The sequence below is a fragment of the Colossoma macropomum genome, unplaced genomic scaffold, assembly GCF_904425465.1.
Source record: "Colossoma macropomum unplaced genomic scaffold, Colossoma_macropomum, whole genome shotgun sequence".
Lineage (NCBI taxonomy): Eukaryota > Metazoa > Chordata > Actinopteri > Characiformes > Serrasalmidae > Colossoma > Colossoma macropomum.
The window spans coordinates 32196521-32221539 of record NW_023494792.1 but is presented as its reverse complement, the minus strand read 5'-3'; the positions used below and the strand labels follow the sequence as shown (position 1 = coordinate 32221539).

Here is a 25019-nt window from a genome sequence, read left to right as displayed (position 1 = left end):
GCCTGAAGTATTTCACGTAATAAAAAATTCAGGCGTTGTATTTAAATCTTTCCTTGGCTTTTTATGAGCATTTTATGATTCGTCAAGCTCAGAAGAGCATTTAGATCAAACGGGGCAAAATCACACACTCGCTCTGTGCTCTGCGTCCCGCCAGAGAAACTCTCTCTTCTTAACCAAATCAGGCTGCCGAAAGCTGAAAGCTACCTCAGAGCCAGTGGTTAGCATTTTCCATTTTCCTTCTGCGCAAATATGCATCTTCTGCTTCTTAATATCCGTATGAGTTTTGGGTCAGTAAAAAAGCAGCGGCCCCACATCTCCACATGTACCAGTCTGATTTTTAAAGCAGAGGGAGAATGTTCTTCTTTACCATCTAAATCATCTGCCTCCAGAGAGAGAGAGAGAGAGGAGAGAGAGAGGAGAGAGAGAGAGGAGAGAGAGAGAGAGAGAGAAGATCTAATGTTCAAACAGCTCAGGTTTTAACATGTCACTCCATATATGCTGCAATAAGCCTAGCAACAATGACAACAGCCACAGTGGAAAACTGTTTGAACAGCTTAGTTACTATACAAGCGAACAAACTGCAGAGAAACCTGGCCGTTTCAGCTGAACTAAATCCATATAGCTAATACCAAAGTAAACCCCCTACTACACAAAGTAAACCCCCTACCACAAAGACTAAACCCCTAACACACAGACTAAACCCCAACCACACAGACTAAACCCCCACCACAAAGACTAAACCCCAACCACACAGACTAAACCCTAACACACAGACTAAACCCCAACCACACAGACTAAACCCCAACCACACACACAAACCCCCCACCACCCACACTAAGCCACTACCATACAGACTAAACGAATACCATACAACTATTTCCTGATTAAACCCCCACCACACAGACCAAACCCCACCACTTAGCCTAAAGCCATACCACAGACCAAACCCCACCACACAGTTCAAACACCTACCACACAATCTGAACCCCTATTGTGCAGACTAAACCCCTATCACACAGACTAAAACCCAATTGTGCAGACTAAACTCCTATCACACAAACTAAACCCCTTCCACACAGACTAAACCCCTACCACACAGACTAAACCCCTACCACACAGACTAAACCCCTACCACACAGACTAAACCCCAATTGTGCAGACTAAATCCTTTCCAGCCAACTAGCTAATAACAAACTAAACTAAACTACCACATAAACCGTTCCCTTATCCTCACAGCTAGTACCAGACTAAACTCATTCACACAGACTAAACCCTTACCACACAGACTAAACCAGTCCACCTCCAGCTCACACGCTGATGCCTCGAGGCTGTTTTATCTCTGAGAGTCTTCTTCTCTCAGACTGTAAGGCAGTTTTGCTCTCCCCGCTTCTCCTGTGCTGTCAGCTCACCACACTTAACCCCACAGTCTCGCTCTGTAGCATCCACTCACTTTTACCGTAAAACCACGCACCGTTCAGCGTTCAGCGACCTCACGGGCGGCTGAGCGGAGCGTTTACCGGGTTTGTTCTCCTCAGAACCGCCGTAGTTTCCACAGAGAAAGTCTGCCGTTCCTTACCGTCCTTAACTCCCTCTCTCTCTCTCTCTCTCTCTCTCTCTCTCTCTCAGCGCCGCCGCTCCGCGCACTGCTCCTCAGACTTGTGCTGTCTGATCGTCTCTCTCTCTCTCTCTCTCTCTCTCTCTCTCTCTCTCTCTCTCTCTCCTAAACTAAACTCCTCTTTTCGCAGCTCGAGCTTCGACTCGAGTTTCGTTTAGTTGCGGATGATGATGATGAGCTGCCGCGGAGGGAGGCACGATCTCTCTCTCTCTCTCTCTCTCTCTCTCTCTCTCTCTCTCTCTCTCTCTCTCTCTCTCACTCACTCTCTCTCTTACTCTACTTCATTTCTCTCTCTCTTTCCCTCTCTCTGATTTTCTTTACTCTCTCTCTACTTCATTTCTCTCTCTCTCCCTCTCTGATTCTCTTTTACTCTCTCTCTCTCTCTCTGATTAATTTTTTTACTCTCTCTCTCTCTGATTCTTTTTTACTCTCTCTCTCTCTGATTCTTTCTTTACTCTCTTTTTCTTTCTCTATACTTTCTCTCATCTCTTTACTTTATTTCTCTTTACATTCTCTCTCTACTTTCTCTTTGCCTGTTTCTGCCTCCGTTGCTCACTCTGATTCTCTCTCTACACTATTTCTCACTACTTCATTTCTCTTTCTAATTTCTCTCTCTCTCTCTCTCTCTCTCTCTCTCTCTCTCTCTCTCTCTCTCTCTCTCTCTCTCTCTCTCTCTGTTCTGATTTGTTAATGTGAGTTGTGTAATCCAGTGTTTTACTTGTACAGATTTTTGTCCCATCCTGAATTTATCCAGTTGTGAAATCCTCTGTAAATATGCTTCACATTGTTTTACCACAAAACCACCCAGTAATGGAGGGTGTCTGGAGCAGCACTCTTATCTAAAACCATACCTGCTGCTCTGGACTAGGCTGACTGTGGGGGCGTGTACTAGCGTCTACAGGACCACCACCTGAATCAGGGTGTGGTTAGGGCTGTATGTGAGGTTGGGGTTGAGATTGGAGCAGGTTTGTAGGTGGGGTAGGACTGGAGGCCACTGCACACCAGACACATGTGGCACATACAAAGTGTTGCTGTACTACATAAAATGCTCTGCAGTAAAAATGATAATAAATATAGAGTTCGAGCTCAGTTTTACCTGCTGCCTGTATAAATGTAATTAAATAAATATGTCAACATCATTTATTACGTTTGGCATCACCCTTCTGACCCCTCCCTACTGACCCCCAACCCACATTCCCCTTCCCTACTGACCTCCACCATCCATACTCCCACTCCACTGGCCCCCAACATTACACAACATATTTGTGATACAATTAGATGTTACAGCTGGTTTATTACCTCTTTATAAACTCTCTGTTTTCATGCTGAAAGATATGAGATGAAAAAAGACCAGGATAGCAACATTAGCATTAGCAATTGTCTATTTATATTAAAGACTGGCTGATTTTCTTTCTCTGTGTTGATTTAAAGCCATCATGTCTTCTATGAGGCTTTCTGTGGTCTCGATACGGCTTTAATTTAATGTAGTATAGGCAACGTTCCCAGTGGTGTATTGAGAAATTTAACAGGACTCACTGAGGCCCAGTGCATGTCAATGCGCGCACTCTCATTACAAACAGTGGTTTTAAATGTCTGGACGCTGTGTGATGCAACATGGCATGTACAGTGTGCTCTGGCCTTTAGAGTTGTGGTTAGGGCCGTATTTAGGGTTGGTGGTTAGAGTATTAGTGTTAGGGTTGGGAATGAGGTAGGGATTATTTGTGTTAGGTTCAGGAATGAAGTCTGTATTATTTTGGTTAGTATTAGGAATGAGGTTTGGATTATTTGTGTTAGAACTGGGATTGTTTTTGGGATTACTAATATTAGGATTAGGAATGAGGTTTGGATTAATCATGTTAGGGCTGGGATTGTTTTTGGGATTAATAATATTAGAATTAGGAATGAAGTTTGGATTTATCATGTTAGGGCTGGGATTGTTTTTGGGATTACTAATATTAGGATTAGGAATGAGGTTTGGATTATTCATGTTAGTGTTGAGATAATTAGTGTAAGGATTAGGAATGCAGTTTGGATTATTGAATGTTAGGATTGGTAATGACGTTTGGATATTAGTGTCAGATTGGAAATGAGGAGGGAATTATTAGTGTGTGGTTGGGAATGTGGTTTAAATGATTCATGTTCGGTTTGGGAATGATGTTTCAATTATTAGTGTTAGGATTGGGAATGATGTTTCAATTATTAGTGTTAGGATTGGGAATGATGTTTCAATTATTAGTGTTAGGATTGGGAAGGGTGTTTGGTTAAGTCATTGAAAATGGAGTTTGGATTATTAGTGTTAAGACTGGGAATGAGGTTTGGATATTTCATTGAAAATAGAGTTTGCATTATTAGTGTTAGAATTTGGAATTTGGAATTTGTTGGAAATTGATTTTGGATTCAATTTTAGGATTGGAAATGGGGTAATGATTATTAGTGTTAGGATTGGGAATGCAGTTTGGATTATTAATGTCAGGTCTGGGAATGTGTTCTGTATTATTAGTGTTAGAATTGGAAATGAAGTTTGGATTATTAGTGTTGGGAATGTGGATTGAATTATTCATGTAAGAGTTGGGGATGGTGTTTGGATTATTAGTGTGAGGATTGTGAATAAGGTTTGGATATTTTGTGGGAAATGGAGTTTAGATTATTAGTTTGAGGATTGGGAATGAGGTTTGGATATTTTGTGGGAAATGGAGTTTGGATTATTAGTCTGAGGATTGGAAATGAGGTTTGGATATTTTGTTGGAAATTGAGTTTGGAATATTAGTGTTAGGAATGGGAATGAGGTTTGGATACTTCATTGGATATTTCATTGGATTATTAGTGTTAGGATTGGGAATGAGGTTTGGATTGTCAATGTTGTTGCTAGTTGTCTGTAGTAGGGCTGGGTTTGGACTGAGCAGTCAGCTTTCATTAGTAACCTGACTCAGTGCCTCTCCACTGCACATTAACCTTTCAGGAAGGGACAGGAACTTCCTTCTCCAGCAGAAAGAGAGTGAGACAGGAAGAGAGACAACTTGGAAAGTGAGGAGAGAGTGCAGATAGAGTGAGGGCGAAAGTTCAGAGAGAAAGAGAGAGAAAAGACGAAGTGAGTGGAGAGAGAGAGAGAGATCGTTTAGCCCTTGGCAGTCTGCTGTAGCCTGCCTGTGTGATGTATAGGTCCTCAGAGTATCCAGAGGGAGAAATATCCCTTAAAAGTGGAGGATTCTGACCCCGGCTGCCCCAGGGCCGTGTATCAGAGGTCAAATCACCGTATCGGATGTTGTCGTTCACCAGGGGACAAGATAAAATGACACGCTCCCACTGGGCTCTGCATGTGTGTTTGCTTGTGAGTGCTTCTGCATGAGGACGGGGGGGGATTCGGGATTTTCCTTGGGGTTAAAAAGGATTACATGAGGAAGTAGAGAGGTAAATCATTAACTGATCAACCTTTAACCAACAAATAAACAATCGTCCAGCCAAGGCTATCAGTTAAAAAGGGTTCAGTTCGTTTAATTTCCAGTAAATATCAGTTTTAATGTGAACAGGTGAGTTTATCATTCAAGTTAAGGAACACTTTTGAATTGTATGCACGAGGGCACTATGGGCGAATGGTTCTGCCAGATGGGCCTACTAAAAATGAAGTGTGCTTCTAAAAATAGTAGCATCAAAGACCACTCTGAGGACGATAGACCACTTTTTGAATGACATATCATATCAAAAGCAAACATCCATAATCAGAGGTGGGTAGTAACTAGTTACATTTACTCAGTTAGACCTTCATAATTAGTGACTAATTCCTTTTTTGTGTTTAATTACATTATGCTTTGTCAGTGACAGCATCTGCATTGCTTTGAGATTGATCACACCTCTGACTTTGAAGCTCTAGCATTTTATTTTAGACCAAAAGAATCCAAAAAAGAGAAGAATACAGCTGTACAGGCTTCAGTTCCTGATACAAATCACATGTATGCGTAGAGAACCACTTAGTGTAGACATTACCATGACAACAAGTATCATGTACCTAATGTCCCTCAGTACCTCTTGAAAGCTGTCATTAGCCACGTTTACATGCGCCTGATAATCCGACATTCGGTAGCTCATATGGTCCAGTCATTGCATCAACTTCTTATATTTTGGCCATATAATCATGAACATTTAGTTCTCTGGACTTTTATGTAGGGAGTTTAATAGAGTTTCAGGCCTTTTACTTCATAAACACGGTTATGCCCACCTATCAGTGCTACATTCTACAGTCCATACAAAGAATTTAATAATATTATGGTATATTAATACCAAATCAGACTGTATTCCCAGTCCCAACCAATCAGATTTCAGAACTGGAACCATTTTATAATTGACATTTTCTTTGATTTTCTGGTTGCCATGTCCATCCCTGAATCAGACAACACTTCATTGAACAAAAAGGTGCAGTTCTAAAACAGACTGAGTCACATTTACGGCATTCAGGTTTGTCTCGCTCAGTTTTCAGATACAGCAGATTCTGTATATGAAAACAGATGCTGTGCGTTTGGGCCGTTCCACTCGTGTGGAATCCGACTTTTAATTAGGAACATGTTAGGTTAAAGGCACATTTGCTTCACTCCAGCTGCCAGGTTGGGTTGGTTTCGCCTGCGAATGCAGAGTCCAGAGCTAGGAGAGTTTCCCCAAACCAAGAAACCACACTGAGCCCAAGAGCCAAAGCTCAGCACTGTTTAATGCGTTTAAAGTCTGGTGGCTGATGTCAGAAATAAAGTGTAATACAAGAGATGTCATTATGAGCACAACATGTCTCCACACCGCAGTACTGCATACGTATATGCAGCACATATATGACGAAGTTTCATTTATTTAACTTCCAGTCAGACTGACCACTGAGTACATCACATAAAATGATCTACTTGCATAAATAAGGTGAAACTCAAAGCAAAATAAATGAAAAAAGCTTCCTAAATGGGGCACAATTAAAAGCTACAGAGAAAATGAGACCCCTAACAACCACCTGGAACGCCTGGTAGACCACTAAAACTGTCCCTACCAGATAAACAGCACTTAAAGCTTTCATCTCTGAGAGAGAGGAGAAAATCAAGCTGCTTCAGATCTGAAAACATCCACAGGTGTTTCTGTCCATCCTTCCACTGTGAGAAGACGACTCAGCGCTGTGGGTCTGAAAGGACGTGTAGCTGTTCAAGAAGAACCTCTCTGAGAAAAGGAGAGACACTTCAAAGAAGCTGAACAATGGACTGACCACCCCAGAGTCCAGACCGCAACATCACTGAATGGGTTTGATTACTTGGATCGTGTGAAGCAGAAAATGCTAAACCAACTTCTAAGACTGAACTTTGTAGGTGTGGAAAAATATCCCTGCAGATTTCTTTGAAAAAATGCAAGTGAATGTCCTGGTAGGTCAAATACTGACCCACATCCCCTTTCAATCTAATGCTGGCTTTACTTGTGAAACTTGCATGCAACTTTTGTTGCGTGAAACTTACATGAAACCTAATTTCACTTTAGTTGCGTAATGTAAAAGGAAACAGACACATCAAACAAATAAGCTGCTGGTGTTCTCAGAACAATGGACTGACCACCCCAGAGTCCAGACCGCAACATCACTGAATGTGTTTGGGTTACTTGGATCGTGTGAAGCAGAAGGTGCAGCCAACTTCTAAGACTGAACTTTGGAGGTGTGAAAAAATATCCCTGCAGATTCTTTGAGAAACTGAAAGTGAGTCTCCTGAAAAGAATAGAAGCTGTAATTAAAGGCAAAATGTATGTAGTTGTTGAGGGATCTGTGTGATTTCCTGTTAAATATATGTTGTACTTGTGCTTAATGTACATTATTTTGAGCTGAAGTTCAATAATTGAGGGTGGTCTCTGACTTTTGCTCAGTACTGTATTATATTCCATATGGAGAGAGAGAGAGAAAGTGCAAGAGAGGCAGGGAGAGAGAATGTAGGCATGTGCGCCCATAGTCGCTCCAGTTGGTCAATGGTTTTCTACTTTGTTTCTCCCTGGAAACTGTCTGGGACCAATATAACACAATGAAGCAATAACTGTCTTTCTGTTTTCTCTCTGTCTTGCTCTTTTCCTCCCTCGCTCTTTTTACACTCCTCAAGCACATCATGTCACTCTCTCCCCAAAGCTGAAACAACACTAGAGTGGCCTATAGAAATGCCCCATTACAACTGCACCCTGTCTGCAACGCACGCTATGACCTTAGAGCTGCTTTTAATGCTTTTCCCATCAGAGCAAAACTGAAAGCGCTCACGCAGGAGTGCGAAATGCCTCCCACCAGCCGAGGGCGACCGGTCATCTGAGTTTCTGATCGCAAATTCCTTCCAGTTAACTCTGTTTAGCTTGTGCATTATGGTCAGTGGGTCTGTGGTTGAGGCACAGCGAGGCCTGCTACTGCATTAGTGCAGACAAATCAGCGCCTTGACCACAAGGAAGCAGATGTTGTGTTTAATGTGTAATGTTAATGTTTAACAGGCTCTAAAGCTTGACCAGCGAGAGCGTGGTGATCTGTTTCTAACAAAATCAGTGATTCATTCCTGATGATGGCATATCCAGCCACTCATATGAATCTATATGATGTCAAATACTGACCCACATCCCCCATTTGAATCTAATGCTGCCTCTACATGGTGAAACTTGCATGCAACTTTTGTTGCTTGAAACTTACATGAAACCTAATTTCACTTTAGTTGCATAATGCAAAGCGTCCTGAAACTCAGCCAGTGAAAATGCCGATAATAGATTGTGAATTTGTTAAATGACAAAATTGTAAATGCATGTTTTAACTGTCAATGGACAATAAAATAAAAAAGAAGCTGGTTTATTGGATGTTCGAAAATGACATCCCTTTTCGAGCAACCAACGTTTGTTTGTTGTCCTGGTTTAAGTTGTCCTGGCCTCAGACACTCCACCCACAAGGAAACAGAGCACCTAAGGCCGAGACTACCTGAGCCAGCACAACAAACATGAGCTTCTCAAACCTAATGTTTCTGTAACCTTAACCAGCCAGCTGACGCTAACCGGTTCCACTGTTTATTCCTTTTTAGTCTGCTCTTATTATGATCTGCATTGCTAGATTATTCAAGTTTCCTCTCTCGATGCCCCCTAATTTTATACAGAGCACAGATTCCTTCAGGGGCCTCTGATTGGCTGTTTTTTGGGGTTTTTTTTGTAATGAGGTTTATTTAATCCCCCTACCAAGATTGGTAACAGGCAACCTAATCAAATGGAGAAATACTATCTATTAAGCCAACTATTTAAGTTCTTAATGTTAATTTTTATTTAATTTTAATTTAATTTTAGCCCACTGAATCAGACGGAGGCCTGATGTTGATGCTTTTACAGAGTAAACTGTACTGCTCACATATGAGCTTACGTTGAAGTTCACCTCAAGTTCAGTACAAATTTCTGTACAAAAACTATGACCGAGTATGGATTTTAGTTTTTTTGGTTCTGAGTTTAAGTTTGGTGAGGCTGAACATGGCTTCCTCGCCAGCTTCTTAGTCGAAATTTCTGTTCCACCTTAATGCTAATCCTGGCCCTAATCCTAACCCTAACCTTAACCTCAACCCAAAACCTAATCTGAACCCTCACCCTGGCCCTAATCCTAATACTACTGAGAGTCTGTTGAGTGTTTGTTTCGTCTAAAAGGACAACTCAAAACAGACTGTCACCAAAATGTTTCATCACTTTTGCACAGGCAATTTTTAACACATTTTATGTGTTATTTTTAGCAAATAAACAGTAACTGTGCATTAAAACGTGCAGACGTGTGTTCTCTGTAGAGGACATGTTGACTTATTTTCAATTACAAAATCAACAAAACATTTCATTTGACCAGGGGTGCCAAAACCTTTGCATATGACTGTATGTAGATCACCACTTAAAAAATTCTACAAAGACAAAAGTGTCTTAAATGTAGCTAATATGTTGCAGATAACTTATTTAGCGAGGGCCCAAATGTGTTGCGTGCAACTTCTGAATTTCTGAATTGCTTCATGTAACTGCAAAGTTGTGTGAAAATTATGTTGCATGCAAGTCACAACAACATATCCAAGCAGCAACCACGACACCTCTGAAACACACCCAATATAACCAATGAAGCTGTCTACACCAGTTGCGAGCAGCAGAGCGCGTTGCAGTGCGATGTGACGTGCTATTTTTGATGCGTCGTGTTGTGTCGCTCCGAGCCTTCCAGTAACTATTATAAGGATTTTAACACACACACAAACACATTATCTAAGCCACTTGTCCTTCTGGGTCATGGGGAGAGCTGGAGCCTATCCCAGCGGTCATTGGGCGGAAGGCAGGACCACCCTGGACAGGTTGCCAGTACATCGCAGGGCAGGATTTTAATAGAAAGTAATCATTTGGAGAGAAATTGTCAGAGGAAGTTAGAAGTAAATAAATACAGCTTGCTTTGTGTCACTGACTGATAAGGACACTTAGCTAGCTAGCTAGTACAAATTAGTAGATACAACTGAGCTGCCCCACATAATACCGTAGCTAGGATACCCACCCATTTTAAAGTCTCAAGCTATTTTCTGATAGTTCTGTGGTTTGTTTACATTTTGACTTGATGCACTAGCTTGATGTTTCCAGTGTGCACATCTTAAAGGCCTTGCAACATGATGTGATGCTACATTTGAATGCTCACTTGCTGTTAGAACACAGTGTGAGTGAGTCCCAGTCCTGGCCCTGGAGTTCCCCCGTCCTGCAGATTATGGTCTTTTCCCTGCTGTAACACATCCACTTCAACTGAATCATGTTGGTTAGAGCATGGAAAACACCAGAATATCCAGGCCAGGGCATTGCACTATTTTGATTCAACATAATAAACAACATATCAGAGTAAACATTTACTTGTTTTGCGTGCCGGGCGGTTGCTGCTGGAGGTCAGGGCTGGCTTCACTTTGACCCAGCTGTGCTTTTCTTTCTCTTTCTCCCAGCCATGAGGGCTGGTACTGTCCCCGCTGTCCACACAGGAGATCACCTCATCTCTGGCTTTCTCTGTCAGGGTCATGGCTCCAGGCCCAGTCCAGCTGACCCCTCTACTGACGGGGTCGTGCCCCCTCTCCATCCCTTCCTCCCGGCCTGGGGCTGTCGGTGTTCAGCAGGGGCAGTTTTAAGTGTTTAAAAGCAAAGAGAGTCTCCTGGTCTGCGGCGTCCCGTTCGCCTGCTTGCCTGGGCTTGACCGCTTGTGTTCGACTGGAGGCGGCCCAGAAGGGAGGGGGTTTTCAGCTCTTTGGACTTTGTCCTGCCCTCAAGACCCACAAGCAGGATCAAACGGTATGGCTTCGGCTCTCCATCTGCCTGCAGGTTTCTCTCTGGAGTAATCCGTCTGAGTAGACAGAGAAGTGTTGAAAAGCCACGCTTTCACTTTGCTCCCTACTCCCCACGATGTTACTCAAGCTCTAACTGGACTGTCCTGTGAGACTCCCTCTCTTTCTCTTTCTGATGCACCCTGGATCGGTTCCCATGGACAAGAGCCAAGGATATTTCACAATTGCGATCAGATCCGCCACAGGCTGAAACACCATCCACTGTTGTGCTCGGGTCTGTTTTCCTTCACTGATCCAGACATTTCTCTTCCTCTCTTTATTCTCCCACCCCTTTTAGTGTAGCCCAACGTCCAGGAGGCTGGCTGCAGCTCTCGAAAGACACGTGCACGCCCCTCGCTCTTGAAATATTTCAACAATGCCTGAAAAGAAGGGCAGCGTTGGGTAGCTTCCTGTAATTACTTTAGGGCAAGAAACCACCATTCAGCCGAAAGGTCGTCCAGACTTTGCTGAATGTCACTGTTGAAGAGACCCTTATTTCATCAAGGATTTATTGTTCCTTATGTGTATGTTAGTATTATAAACAGATTCCTGACATTGTAATCCCTCTGTATCCTCACAGTGCTGACAGATTCGCCCTGGGTGGCTTGATCAAGCTCTGTGCTCTTGCAATCAGTGCCAGAGTTGATGGTGGGTTTATTTGTTCTGTTCAGATTAGGTCTAAGGAGATGAGGCTGCTCAGGAAAAGCAGATGGCTTATCAAGACTGAGTGTGTCTTGACTTCTTCTTGATGATCCTAGAACTCCCACTGCTGCAGGGGCACCAGGGGCTGGAGTTGCTGAGATGGCTTCCTCTTGTCGACTCCCACCTGAAACAGAAAAGAATGAATCAGAATGCAGGGCGTGCTATAAAGAGTCCTACGTATACAACTATGTGGTGAGGCAGATGCAGCTTGGCTTTGTACTCAGCTAAAGGAGGGACATTTCCTTTGGTTTTATTAATATTTTTCCAATCATCTGTGGAAGCGACACCCCTCCCAGTGAATTATTATCGGAAAGAATGAGACGAATTTCCTACTTGTGAAATACAACAATGCCAAAGTCATTTTTCTATCGACTAATCTTCGGGGAGAAGGAAAGGGTGGCAAAGGCAACTAGGTGTTTCCTAAATGGGGGCTGAAATGTGATAAAGCCCTGTTCCTCATCATGAAAGCAGGGAGGGTTCGAATGCTTTCGGGGTGTCAGCACCTGGAAATATCCCAAGAATGTGCACTCACGCTCTGTTCTGAGTATGTACTGCTGCATAAGCTTTTGTGCAATGGAAAGCCACAAACTGAACCAGGTCCAGGCAGAGTTTCAAGGTAAAAAAGAAAAAGAAAAAACAATCTGCAGGGCGTAAATCACCTCTAACCTATGCTGGCCAGTGTCTCTCGTATGCTGTGGAATGACAGCCTGAAGGCATGTGAAGTGAAGAGCCACTATTTGTCACAATCACCTCCTCTCACTCCAGTGGAGAACCCCTCAGAGCCTTCTACGCCTTCAGCCTAATGAATTCTGAGAAATAATAACAAAATGTGTGCCTGTTGTATTTAAACTCTGCAACTATTGTAGTACTACTATTTTATTGTTAAGTTTTGGTGGGAAACTAAGGTGTTCAAAACTTGAAATGCCCAACAGAAAACTGTCCACTCAGGTTTTTTTTAAATTTGGTATCTTAACAGATTCATCCACATGAGCTCTTCCATTGGTTAGGCCTTCAGGAGCTGGACTGAAGGCCTACTATGTCGGATGAACACCATATCAGCCCAAATATGGTCCTCACTCTCACAACTACAAAACTTATTTATATCATTTACTATTTGAGTAGTTATCAAATAGTACACTGACGTTCTTAAAAACAAATGTTCCAAAAAAATATATATGTAAACCTTTAACTTACATTATCATATGGATGCTCTTCAAACTTACACGTTAAAAAGGTTTACAAAAGGTTTACAAAGTTTTTAAAGCAGTGGTTCTCAAACCAGTTCTCAGGGAGCCCAAGACAGTCCATATTTTTGCTCCAACCAATCTTGCAGTAAAGATCTGAGAGATTAAACTTGCAATTGTGCAAAAATGTGGTCCATCTGGAGGTCCCGGAAAACCAATTGTTTACAGGATCATCAATAGAAAGGTTCTATAGGGACACTATAGCGAGCCAACGTTATTTTTATAAGTGTAGTAAATAAATAATAAGCCTTTGAGATTAATAAGCGTTCTGGAGGTTGACTAATAATAAGGAACTGAGAGTGAAATAGATCAATTATGTTTTTATTTACAATGGATGGAACCAATTTAGTGAGAAAAAAACATGACTTCAGGCCTTCTAACCAGTTTCAGTCAGTCATTAAAAAAGGAAAACAGTTCTACGCCAGTGCTCTTCACTGAATGAGTGGGTGTAAAACTGCTAAACACAAGGTAAAATACATGTTATTGTCTGTTACAAGCTTCAAATAAAACATGGAATGTCTTTCGCAAGAGCGAAACGTTCGCAGTTAATCTAGGCCAAAAAATGTTCATGTGAATTGCTGGTAGCTCAGTGCTAACATACTACTGCAATCCCAAAGAGGTGCTAGCAGGAATTGGTATTATAATAGAGGAGTTTTTCTTTGTTTTTGACTTTTGAGTTCTGACATTTATGGCCCGAACTGAAGGCCTAGCTCTAAAAATCACAGTTTGCCACTGTTTCACACGCAGTTAAAACCTATTACAGCCTACACAGACACAAATTCCCTCTTCTGCTCCTGATGGCTCATGCTCTTGCTGAGATCAGACACATCTCCCTCCCTACGCCTCCGTCCTGCGCTTCGTGATGTCAGCGCCAAATTGAAGACAATTGACTCAAACAAACCCGCTTGTCTACAATGGCCTTCAGATCAGCGCTCTCTGTCACGATACTGGAGTGAAAAACAGCTGCATTGTTCAGATTTGCTATCGGGAGATGGGTCCTTTGATGGTAACCATTAACGTTTATCACTTCCAGGCAAGTTCAAGCTGCATTCAATCCAGCTAGTTTGGACCACTGTACTTATCAAAACCAGGGTTCTGAAAGGATTGTGTTGGGGTTATGGAGTTCAGGATGCAACCAAAAGGCTCTCTAGTGTTTTGAATTATTTCTTTTGGTTCTTAACACTTTGAAGGACCATGCCAAGACAGCAAGGCCTGCAACAGTACATTAAGGAAACTTCAGTGCAGCCGCAACCACAATACACTGCAACCATAACCACAAGGTCACAGGTTCAGATATCTTCAGCATCAAAGAAACAGGATTAAGTATCAAAGGCCTGCAGGTTCTAAAGTACCTTCTGCAGTACTCCTATTATTATAACCTAAATGAGGCATGCTGTAAGGAAAAGATGATACAGCACAGTGGACCCCAACCCTGCTCCTGTCTATCCTGCAGGGTTTAGTTCCAACCACATCCGCCCCAGCAAAATACTGTCTTTAGATGATGTTGGCTGGCTGGATCAGGTGCGTTAGTGCAGGTGAGAATAGTCTGCAGGGGTTGGCAGCCATGGATACAGCAGAAAACCTCCAACTTGTGAGTCAAGGTTGAAATTGCTGTAATTCAGTAGTATTTATGTGGTGCTTTTCGTACCAGAAGTGTCCCAAAGTGGTTTTGCAGAAATGTGGTTGCAGCTCCGTAATGAGCGTCAAGGATGGAGACTGGCAGAAATTCAGTAGACTGAGAAGGAGAGACTCTCTAAGAGCATAAAGAACACTGAGAAAAAACAAGACTCAAAAGGAGAAGCTCGCTAAGAACGTGAGGAACATTAAGTGGAACCAAGACTCAAAAGGAGAAACTCTCTAAAAGCATGAGGAAGAATCACCAAGAGGAACCGAGACTCAAAAAGAGAAGCTCACTAAGAATATGAGGAACACTAAGTGGAACCAAGACTCAAAAGGAGAAACTCTCTAAGAGCATAAAGAACACTGAGCAGATGTTCTTCAGACTGTTCGAGAAAGTGCTGTAGATGGTTCTATATGGAACCTCTTTGAAAACGGTTCTCTATAGCACTTTTTGTTACAATGTCAAGTTTGAAACAATAAAAGAACCCTTTTTGGTTCTGTGTGGAACCGTCTACAGCACATTCATGCACATTCTCCATCAATCTGAAGAACTATTTCATGATGCAAAGAACCCTTTAATCATGCCAAGGGCTCTTTGAGTGTTCATGGTTCTATATAGAACCACTCTCTTTACTAAAGAACCCTTAAGAACCATCTTTTTTAAGAGCGTACAGACTATTGTAGCACCAGTGTAGGAGGTGTGGAGGCATGTTGACACCAGATTTAGCAATGTTTAAACCTTTCATTGGCACTGCTATCATATAGAGACCCATTTAGAACCAGGTGGAAACCTTACAGGTTCTTTATACAAACTGTCCCATTCAACCGATGACCAAATATGGTTCCCTGGTGCAGCGCCAAAGCTCTACCTGTAGGATTTCACTGTAAGAGTTTGTGCCAAGGTACCCGTATCAGCTCCCATCGGCAGAGCGATTAGGGAAACAGCAGATGGTGATCACTCATCTTGAAGTATTCAGTGAGTGTGTGACTGTTATCAGTGGTGTGTAGAACACACACACACACACACACACACACACACACACACGTCTTTTCAGTGAGGTAAGCTGTTTGCTCTCCTCCACTGCTCTCCAGCTATTTGTTTTTCCTTTGCACTCGTTAGTTGTCGCTGAACGCTGCCAAACTGCTCCAGGCCTAAACCAGTACGAGCCCATTTACTGCAGCTAATGAGTTGGTCCTCGTGATTTATGGGCCTTTACGCTGTGATTCAAGGGCTCTCTCTCTCTCTCTCTCTCTCTCTCTCTCTCTATCTGTCTCTTTATCTCTCTCTCTCTCAGTGATAAGCTGAGTTACAGTCATCTCTGAGACACTGAGTGACGCTGCTTCCAGGATCCTCTCTAATCTCCCTGATCTATTACAGCCTGCCGGGCCTGGATCTGTCTCACTCTCTCACTCACTTTCTTTCTCTATCTCTTTTTCTCTCACTCATTTTCTTTCTCTATCTCTCTTTCTCTCACTCTCTCTCTCTCTCTCACTCTCTCACTCATTTTCTTTCTCTATCTCTTTTTCTCTCACTCATTTTCTTTCTCTATCTCTCTTTCTCTCACTCTCTCTCTCTCTCACTCTCTCACTCATTTTCTTTCTCTATCTCTTTTTCTCTCACTCTCACTCTCTCACTCACTTTCTTTCTCTATCTCTCTTTCTCTCACTCTCTCTCTCTCTCACTCTCACTCTCTCACTCGCTTTCTTTCTCTATCTCTCATCACTCACCCTCTAATTCTCTTTCTCTCACTCTCTCTCTCACTCACTGTCCCACTCACTTTCTCACTCACTCACTCTCTCACTCTCTCTCACTCACTGTCCCACTCACTTTCTCACTCACTCACTCTCTCACTATCTCTCTTTCTCACTTTCTCTCACTCCCTCTCTCACTCTCTCTCTTACTCGCTCAAAATATCTCACCTTCTCTCTCACTCACTAACTTATTCACTCTCTCAATCTCTCTCTCTCACTCACCCTCTCATTCTCTTTCTCTCTCTCTCTCTCTCTCTCTCACTCACTGTCCCACTCACTTTCTCACTCACTCACTGTCTCTTTCTCTCTCTCTCACTCCCTCTCTCATTCTCTCTCTTACTCACTCAAAATATCTCACTTTCTCTCTCACTCTCACTCACTCACTCACTCACTCACTCTCTCACTCACTCACCCTCTCATTCTCACTTTCTCACTCACTCACTGTTTCACTATCTCTCTTTCTCACTCTCTCACTCCCTCACTCACTCTCTCAGTCTCTCTATTACTCACTCAATATATCTCACTCGCTCTCTCACTCACTCTCAGTCACTTTCTCTCTCACTCACTTTCACTCTCTCACTCTCTCACTCACTCTATCACTCACTCATTTTCACTCATGCAGAGCCTGCTCTCTCTCTTTTTCATTCTCACTTTCTTTCCCTGTTTCTCTCTCATGTGTCTCTTTCTTTCCTCACTGTTTCATTCTTTGTCTCTCACAAACACTTTATCTTTCTTAATTTTTTCATTCGTTCTCTCTCCTTTCTCTCTTGTCTCTCTCTATTTCTCCCACCCTAGTCTTTTTCTTTTGCCCTTCTATATCTCTTTCTCCCTCTTACTCTCTCTTTATCATGTTCTCTTTCTTTCTTTCTTTCTTTCTTTCTTTCTTCGTTTCTTTGTGTTCTTTTTCTTTTCTTTCTTTTTCATGGTCTCCTTCTCTATCTCTTTCTCTTTCTCTCTCTCTCCCTCTCTCTCTCTCTCTCTCTCTCTCTCTCTCTCTCTCTCTCTCTCTCTCTCTCTTTCTCTCTCTCTTTTTCATACAAAGACTCTTTTAAGCACCTGTAAGTGCCCTGAAAAATAATTTGGGGCTTGTTCTCTGTGATCGACATTCCTTCAGAGTAATGTTCAGAGAGCTCGCCGTGACCGACATGCCTCAGCTTGTGTGTGTTAGTGACAGACAACCAAAACACCGTCAGCAGCTCTGAGAAGCTCAGAGACCACGGAGCGTCCTTTAGGGGGAAAGACAAAGACACGGACCCCCTGTGAAATTTTAAGATCCCCTACAGTAAAGTTACATATATTTCACATGTGAGCAAAAATCACGTGTTTACAAGTAATAACATTTTTTCATGTGAACACACATTGTTTTCGCTTTTTGACATGACTTTTTTGTAAGTTCAGTAATGCAGCTACTGAATAAATGAGTTCGTTGGATATTATTTTGGCCTTACGACACACTGAATGTGTCTCTCCGCCATGATTATGTTTTTATAAAGTTATTTTAGGCCATAATCTGTCCTCAAAACTATCATACCACAATGTCTCAGACATCAGACGGCATGCAATAGCTGTCTGAGAGGGAACCTAAAGAGGCATTAAACTCTTCAGACGTCTGGTTCCTATCAACACCACTGCGAGTGATTTTGTTTACATCTTAACGACTGGATTATGCAAAACTTTGAAAAAGAAATGTAAAATTCTCACATGAATTTCTGTGCAAATTCTACTCAGAAGTGATAAAAAGAAAGTAATTACATTTGGATAATATATCAGAAATAAAGGTACTAAACTGTCACTGGGTCAGTGCCCCTTTTGTCAATGGGGTGGTATCCTCAAGGGTCCATCTCAGTACCTTTAGTCAGGGAACATAATCGTACCATAATCCATTGAAATGATAGTTTCTAAGTTGTACTGACTCCACACACCCCGTCTCGTCTCCAGGCTTTATTTTATTGATCTGTTTTAAAACATTCGGTTATGAAAAGGTACAAATACGAACTTTTCACCTGGAAAAACTTATTTAAGGTGCACAGTTGGACCTTAAAACCGCTGTTGTACCTTTGAGGACACATTTACATTGTTTGTACCTTGATGAACGAAAAATGTACCTGCACAGAACCTTTATTTCTCACAGTGTACATATCAGCTTTATTTTGGTTAGCAAGTAGCTTTTAATAGTACTGAATAATGTCTTAAGATTAATGATTAATCATGTATTAATTAATAATTGTGCATTCCTGTTGCTAAAGCAACCTGAACCAGCATGAGTGCCATCTGGTTAATATCTGCACACTTCAGTCCTTCACTCTCAAAACTACACAGTTTATATATTAATGTTGCAATAGCTGAATAGCTTGTAGAGCCTGATTCTTTAATGTAGTTACTGAATAACACAGAGTCCAGTACAGACCAGACAGCCCTTCTAATTTGGTGCTGATACAGGTTTCAGCTGTTGCTTGTATAATCTTCCTATCTAGAATCTAGAAAAGCATTGATCAGTGAAACGGGACGTTCTGAAGCAGCCGACGGTCACCAATGCCAATCATCAGCAAGAGGGGTATAAAGCGCCCAGCATTGGGCTGTGGAGTAGGTGAGCAGTGGAGCTGTGTTTTCTGGAGTGATGGAGCTCCATCCAATACCTTTGGGATGAGTTGGAGTGATCCAGAACTGATCATCCAACATCAGTACCTGACCTCACTAATGCTCAATCAAATCCTCACAGCAATGTTCCAACATCTAGTTTAAAGCCTTCCCAGAAGAGTAGAGGCTGTTACTGCAGCAAAGGAGGAAGAAACTCCAATTTAATAGCCTTGATTTCAGAAGACACACTGAACGAAACACTTCTGCATATAGAGCGCAAGTGTTTATATTAGTGTCTGAATAATAAGGCAGTTTAAAGGGTTAGCAGTGCCTCGTTTAATCCCGCAGGTGAAGGAGCGGTGAGGTGGAGCAAAGCCAGATGCCTAGCAGCCCGCTGCCGTCTGCAGCTCAGCGGCTGATGTATAAGTCATTACTCATTACGGTCGCTAAGATACCGCTGCACCGGATACATACTCTATTGACTCTCCTGTTACTGCACACCACTGCTCAGCTCCAGCACAGCAACCACACAAAGACCAACCCCACACTTTTTACTGACCTGAGAACACACTTTTCTTAGAGTAAAAAGATGTAAACACAACCTCTGCAGCAAAACCTGCGACTGATTATGCACAGTTACATTACATTTGATGAACTTAAAAAGTAGGAAAGAAACACCGTTCAGAGTCGGTACTCAGTAACACCCACGCTGGCAGATATCACAGCTTGCAAACACTTTCTGCACTCTTTCTATTCTTGTTTAGGAATTTTCTCCCACGCTTCCTTGCAGAACGCTCCTAGTTCTGCGATATTGCCCGCATATTTCCAGTGATGTTCAAAGCTCAGGGTTTGTGAGGGCCATTCTGCATCTTGCGTTTCTTGAAGTGGTTCATGGTGGATGTTTTGGATCACCGTCCAGCTTCAGTTTCGTGGTTGACTGTGTCTAATTTGCTGATGTTTAGTGGAATCCATTCGTCCATCTACATATGTACTGTTTCCTGTGCACTCTCACTGGGGCAGTACCCCTCATGTCCCTGGGGTGGGACCCTCAAGGGTACATCTCAGTACCTTCAGTTGGGGAACATAACTGTACCATAATCCATTGACTCCACATACCCCGTCTCGTCTCCAGGCTTCTTATTTGTACTTTACATGTACTTTTCACCTGGAAAAACTTATTTAAGGTTCACAGTTGGACCATGTTGTTTCTAACAGTTTGCTATTGGCTACCACATAACCTCAAAGAATAAAAGGACCACCTCCATGCTTAACAGTTGGCAAGGTGTTCTTTTCATCAAATGCTGCCTCCTTTTTCAAAGCATATCTGGCCAAAGAGTTCTATTTTTACTTCATCACTTGTTTTCAAAATGCCTCTAGCTTGCCTAGATGTTGTTTTGCATACTTCAGACGATCACCTTTGTGAGGAAGTCAAAGGTAATGTTTCCTTCTAACGACTTTTAAAGGCAGCTCATGTCTGTGCAAGCAATGCCACACAGCAGACTGGTGCAAGATCACTCCTGTGTCAGCTAAACCTTCTGCAGGTTCTTTGTTGCCATGTGGGGGTTTTGCTTTGCCTTTCTGGTCAGCATATGAGCAGTTCTATCTGAGAGTTTTCCTGATCTACTAGATCTTGCCTTGACTTTCACATTTCCCCTTAAGAAGCACTTCTTAATGGCATTTCGGACAGTGGGAATTATGAGATGGAAGCACTTTGATATCTTTTCAGCTTCATTATCAGATCCTCAGCCATCTGCTTGAGCCTGTGGATGTTGAGTGTTAGCCCAAAGTTTGAAGAGTCAAAGAATTTGTAATTATGCTCTGGAATTTTCATCAGCTGACAATCCCTAACCTGCCTAATGAGTCCTAACCCACCAATTTAGCCCTAACAAGTCAGAGACTTTCCAAACTGTTCGACAAGTTGAAGAAATTTAAAGTAACTGTGCATTAACATTCAAACAACTTAAAAAAAACAACAAAATAAGTCATTCGGCCAGGTGCCCAAACTTATGCATACAACTGGAAATGTATTAAATTATTCTGTTATACAGGTTTATATAATTACAAATAATTAGTATATAGCTGTACAAAAAAGAAGATATATTAGAAGACGATGTCCAGAATGATTAATGCAGCTTTGGACGATTATTTAATAACTTCATGACTTTATAATACAACTGATATTACCATTGCCTCTTATTTTAAAAGCGTCAATCATATTTCTAACTTGACTAGAGTGTGAATAGATCAACATAGTATATTTTCCATCAGTGAATAACTTCATGTTTGTCCCAAGCCCTGAAATATTGAATAAAACATCCAAAACTACTTTTATTGTCTAATTTAGAGTACTTCAATCAATGCAAGATAAGCTATTATTGTAAAATAACACAAATTATTAATATGGCAAGTAACTCCAAACTTTTGAAGACAGGGAGCTTCTAACAGACACCCAGCAAACAAACAAAGAGGCAACACAGACATCCCAAGTGCTTTCGACTGACCTCAGAGCAGATGCAGAGCACAGGGAAGATGAAGGAGCTACCCAGTCATTCGCTGATCTGAGATCAGGCGTAATCTCGAGTTGATCCCCCGACTGAACAGCGCAACTTTCTCGCCTGATGACATTTACTGAAGAACATTCCTCTCGGTTACAGTCACAGGCGTTCGTCACATATGACTAAAGCACAGGGGTTAAACTTCCCCAGGTGAGTCAGGGCTGCTCAGAGTGAAGCTAACCCAGTGTCTGATAGAACACATGCAGATGAGACACAGAACACAGGTAGAACGGCTTCATTATCGGCTTCAGCAGATCATAACAATAAAGTCAGCAGACGCTCTCAGACTCACCTGTGCTCTCCTGCGGCTCGGTGTGTGGAAATGTGTGCGTGTGACAGCCACTACGTACAGCCCCTTTTCAGACCCTCCCTCTGTTCTCCTCCTCTTTTCTCTCTCCCTCTCTCTCTCTCTATCACTCACTCTCTTTTCTCTCTCTCTCACTCGCTCTTTCTCTTCTTCCTCTTCTTCTGTCTCTCTCTTTTGTTCTCTATCGTTCTCCCTCTCGCATTCTATCATTCTTTCCCTCTCTCTGTCATTCTCTCTTTCCCTCTTCCATTCTCTCGCTCTCGACTCGTCCCCGCTCCCATTCTCTGTCTCCGAGAGAAAGGGGGGAAAAGGGGGTGTGGACGAGTCGGAAAGCACAGAAGGTTCTTTGTCTGGCCCCCTTTTCATATGGTTTCCTTCAAGTGTTCATACTGAACACATTATGCCATTATATATTTTCATATTTAACGTATAGAGTCACTCCCTCACCTTCTCTGAGAAGCTGTTCTCCTTGGCTCTTTGCAAAAACACACCAGACCTTCTAAGAATATAAATAAATACAAATAACTGTAGCCCTAAAATTGCTTTATTGTATACAGTTGTGAACCGAGACTATTAGAGTCTTCACTTCAGCCATAAATGTCAAAATGCAGTAAAAAATAAATAAATAAATAAATAAATAAATTCTAATAATATGTTAGCGCTAAGCTAACGCTGGTGCACATGAGCATATTTTGAAGATCTGACCCTTGCATAAGACATTAATATATATTTTATCAATGTTTTACAGTCCCAACTTTAGAGCTGCTGCTGTTCCATTTCCAACAACTGACTGAAATCTGGTTAGACTACAGCTCGCATTCACAGACAGTATCTAGAACGTCTAGAAGGAATAGAGTGATAGTGAGTGAATAGAGTGTTTTTCCTTTGGTTCCACCCATTTGTGAGTCAGCACGTGGTTGGTTGATTCCACCGTGAGTGTCTTATTATGGTGGCAGTTAATCTGATGTGTTAGGCCTTCTGTCCAGCTCCTGAAGCCCTAACCAATGGGAGAGCTCTGTCGGCTGTATCCACAGAAATTAATAAAACAAATAAATAAAAATTAACTTACAAACGTGTTTTTTTAGTTCCCAGAAACCATTAGGCCTGCTCAAGTTTCGACACTGATCTTATATGCACCTTGTTATATTCAGTCATATGCAAAAGTTTGAGTGAGTTAAATGGCATGTTTTGTTTATTTTTCTACATAAAAATAATATATCATATCATAAAAACATATCATCCCATAAGGAACAAACTTAGTTTCATTTTGTCTGCAAATTTTATGCACAAGTTGCATTTATTTGCAAAGTTTAACATAAAAAATAAATATAAAATGTTCCCTAACTTTAACGTTTATTTTTTTCCCAATGTGCTCAGCAAATATACAGCTATATGCATTAAAATGTGCAGAAGTGTGTTCTCTGTAGAGGATGTGTAACTTACTTAAAAATGTTTAAGCAGGAGCCCAAACTTTCATATATGACTGTATGTCTTGTATTACTGCATGCACCATCTATGTTTTAGATCATTTTATGCATGTTTGGCAGCATTTATGTCTGTTCTATGCCTATCCAAGGTCTACAGTTAGGTAAAGTAAAAGTCAAAGGAAGAAAACGGGGAACTGATATATATGTGAGGAAACGTGCCCTAACGTGGCCCCGGAGTGCAGAGAGCTGTGTTTAGACTGCGTCTGATTGTTATGAATTATCAGAGTAGCCAGCGAAGGCTCTGATTACTCCCTCCTGTGAGTTTCAAATGGAGGCAAAAAGGCATGGGACAAAAAGCCTGTACAGATGGCTTTCACATACATTTAGTCTGATGGACTCCAAGTGGGGAAAGACCAAAGTTGGACCAAACCTGAGCTGATTCCTGAGGCTGCTTCTGTCCAAAGCTTGATGTTTCTTTTTTTCTTTTATTAGAAACACCTACCCTTCTACTTCCACTTACTGGCCACTTTATTAGAAACACCTAGCTTGTGCTTCCACTTACTGGCCACTTTATTAGAAACACCTAGCTTGTGCTTCCACTCACTGGCCACTTTATTAGAAACACCTACCTTGCGCTTTGACTCACTGGCCACTTTATTAGAAGCACCTCCCTTCTACTTCCACTCACTGGCCACTTTATTAGAAACACCTACCTTGTACTTCCACTCACTGGCCACTTTATTAGAAACACCTCCCTTGTGCTTCCACTCACTGGCCACTTTATTAGAAACACCTACATTGTGCTTCCACTCACTGGCCACTTTATTAGAAACACCTCCCTTGTGCTTCCACTCACTGGCCACTTTATTAGAAACACCTCCCTTCTACTTCCACTCACTGGCCACTTTATTAGAAACACCTACCTTGCGCTTTCACTCACTGGCCACTTTATTAGAAACACCTCCCTTCTACTTCCACTTACTGGCCACTTTATTAGAAACACCTAGCTTGTGCTTCCACTCACTGGCCACTTTATTAGAAACACCTACCTTGTGCTTCCACTCACTGGCCACTTTATTAGAAACACCTACCTTGCGCTTTGACTCACTGGCCACTTTATTAGAAACACCTCCCTTCTACTTCCACTCACTGGCCACTTTATTAGAAACACCTAGCTTGTGCTTCCACTCACTGGCCACTTTATTAGAAACACCTCCCTTGTGCTTCCACTCACTGGCCACTTTATTAGAAACACCTACATTGTGCTTCCACTCACTGGCCACTTTATTAGAAACACCTCCCTTGCGCTTTCCACTCACTGGCCACTTTATTAGAAACACCTCCATTGTGCTTCCATTTACCGGTCACTTTTTTAGAAACACCCACCTTGCGTTGCCACTCACTGGCCACTTTATTAGAAACACCTACCTTGTGCTTCCACTCACTGGCCACTTTATTAGAAACACTCACCTTCCGCATTCACTTACTGGCCAGTTTATTAGAAACCCCTACCTTCTACTTCCACTTACTGGCCACTTTATTAGAAACACCTACCTCACTGGCCATTTTATGAGCCCCACCTATCTTACAGGTTCACTCCACAGGTGTATAATTAGCCGCTCCGTGCTTTTGTCCAAATATGTTTCTCATTTCTGTTGCCCAAGAGCGGCGCGCCTGCTCAGTCTTCCACACAAATACTTGTGTCTGTTTGAGATTTCATACCAGGGTGATACTGGAGGCCTCGCACATACAGTCATAGTCATCTGGCTTTGCTTGAATGAGAGTGTGTCTGCAAACTTTGATCTTCGACCACAGGCATACACTGCATAGAAAACATAGCACAGCAAAGCTATAAATTATTGGGGCTGGTTTTCCAGACATAGATTAGGCCTAATCTTGGACTAAA

General features: G+C 42.1%; 1 protein-coding gene across 17 annotated transcripts in view; it reads right to left on the bottom strand.

Moving 5' to 3' along the window:
• The window catches only part of LOC118812155 (extensin), a 38775-nt gene extending 16942 nt beyond the window's left edge, over positions 1–21833 (bottom strand). Inside the window, exons 1-2 of one of the 17 annotated variants that reach the window (XM_036576904.1) lie at positions 21672–21833; positions 10472–11755 (exon numbers count right to left, since the gene is read on the bottom strand). In XM_036576904.1, the coding sequence (XP_036432797.1) occupies positions 10472–10688 (217 nt within the window). In that variant the 5' untranslated portion in view covers positions 10689–11755; positions 21672–21833. Of the gene's footprint in view, positions 1–204; positions 384–747; positions 762–1278; positions 1842–10471; positions 11756–21325; positions 21344–21671 lie in introns of those variants that run through there. The other 16 variants (XM_036576905.1, XM_036576906.1, XM_036576907.1 and 13 more) reach the window with 16 other exon arrangements.
• Positions 21834–25019: the final 3186 nt, after the last annotated feature.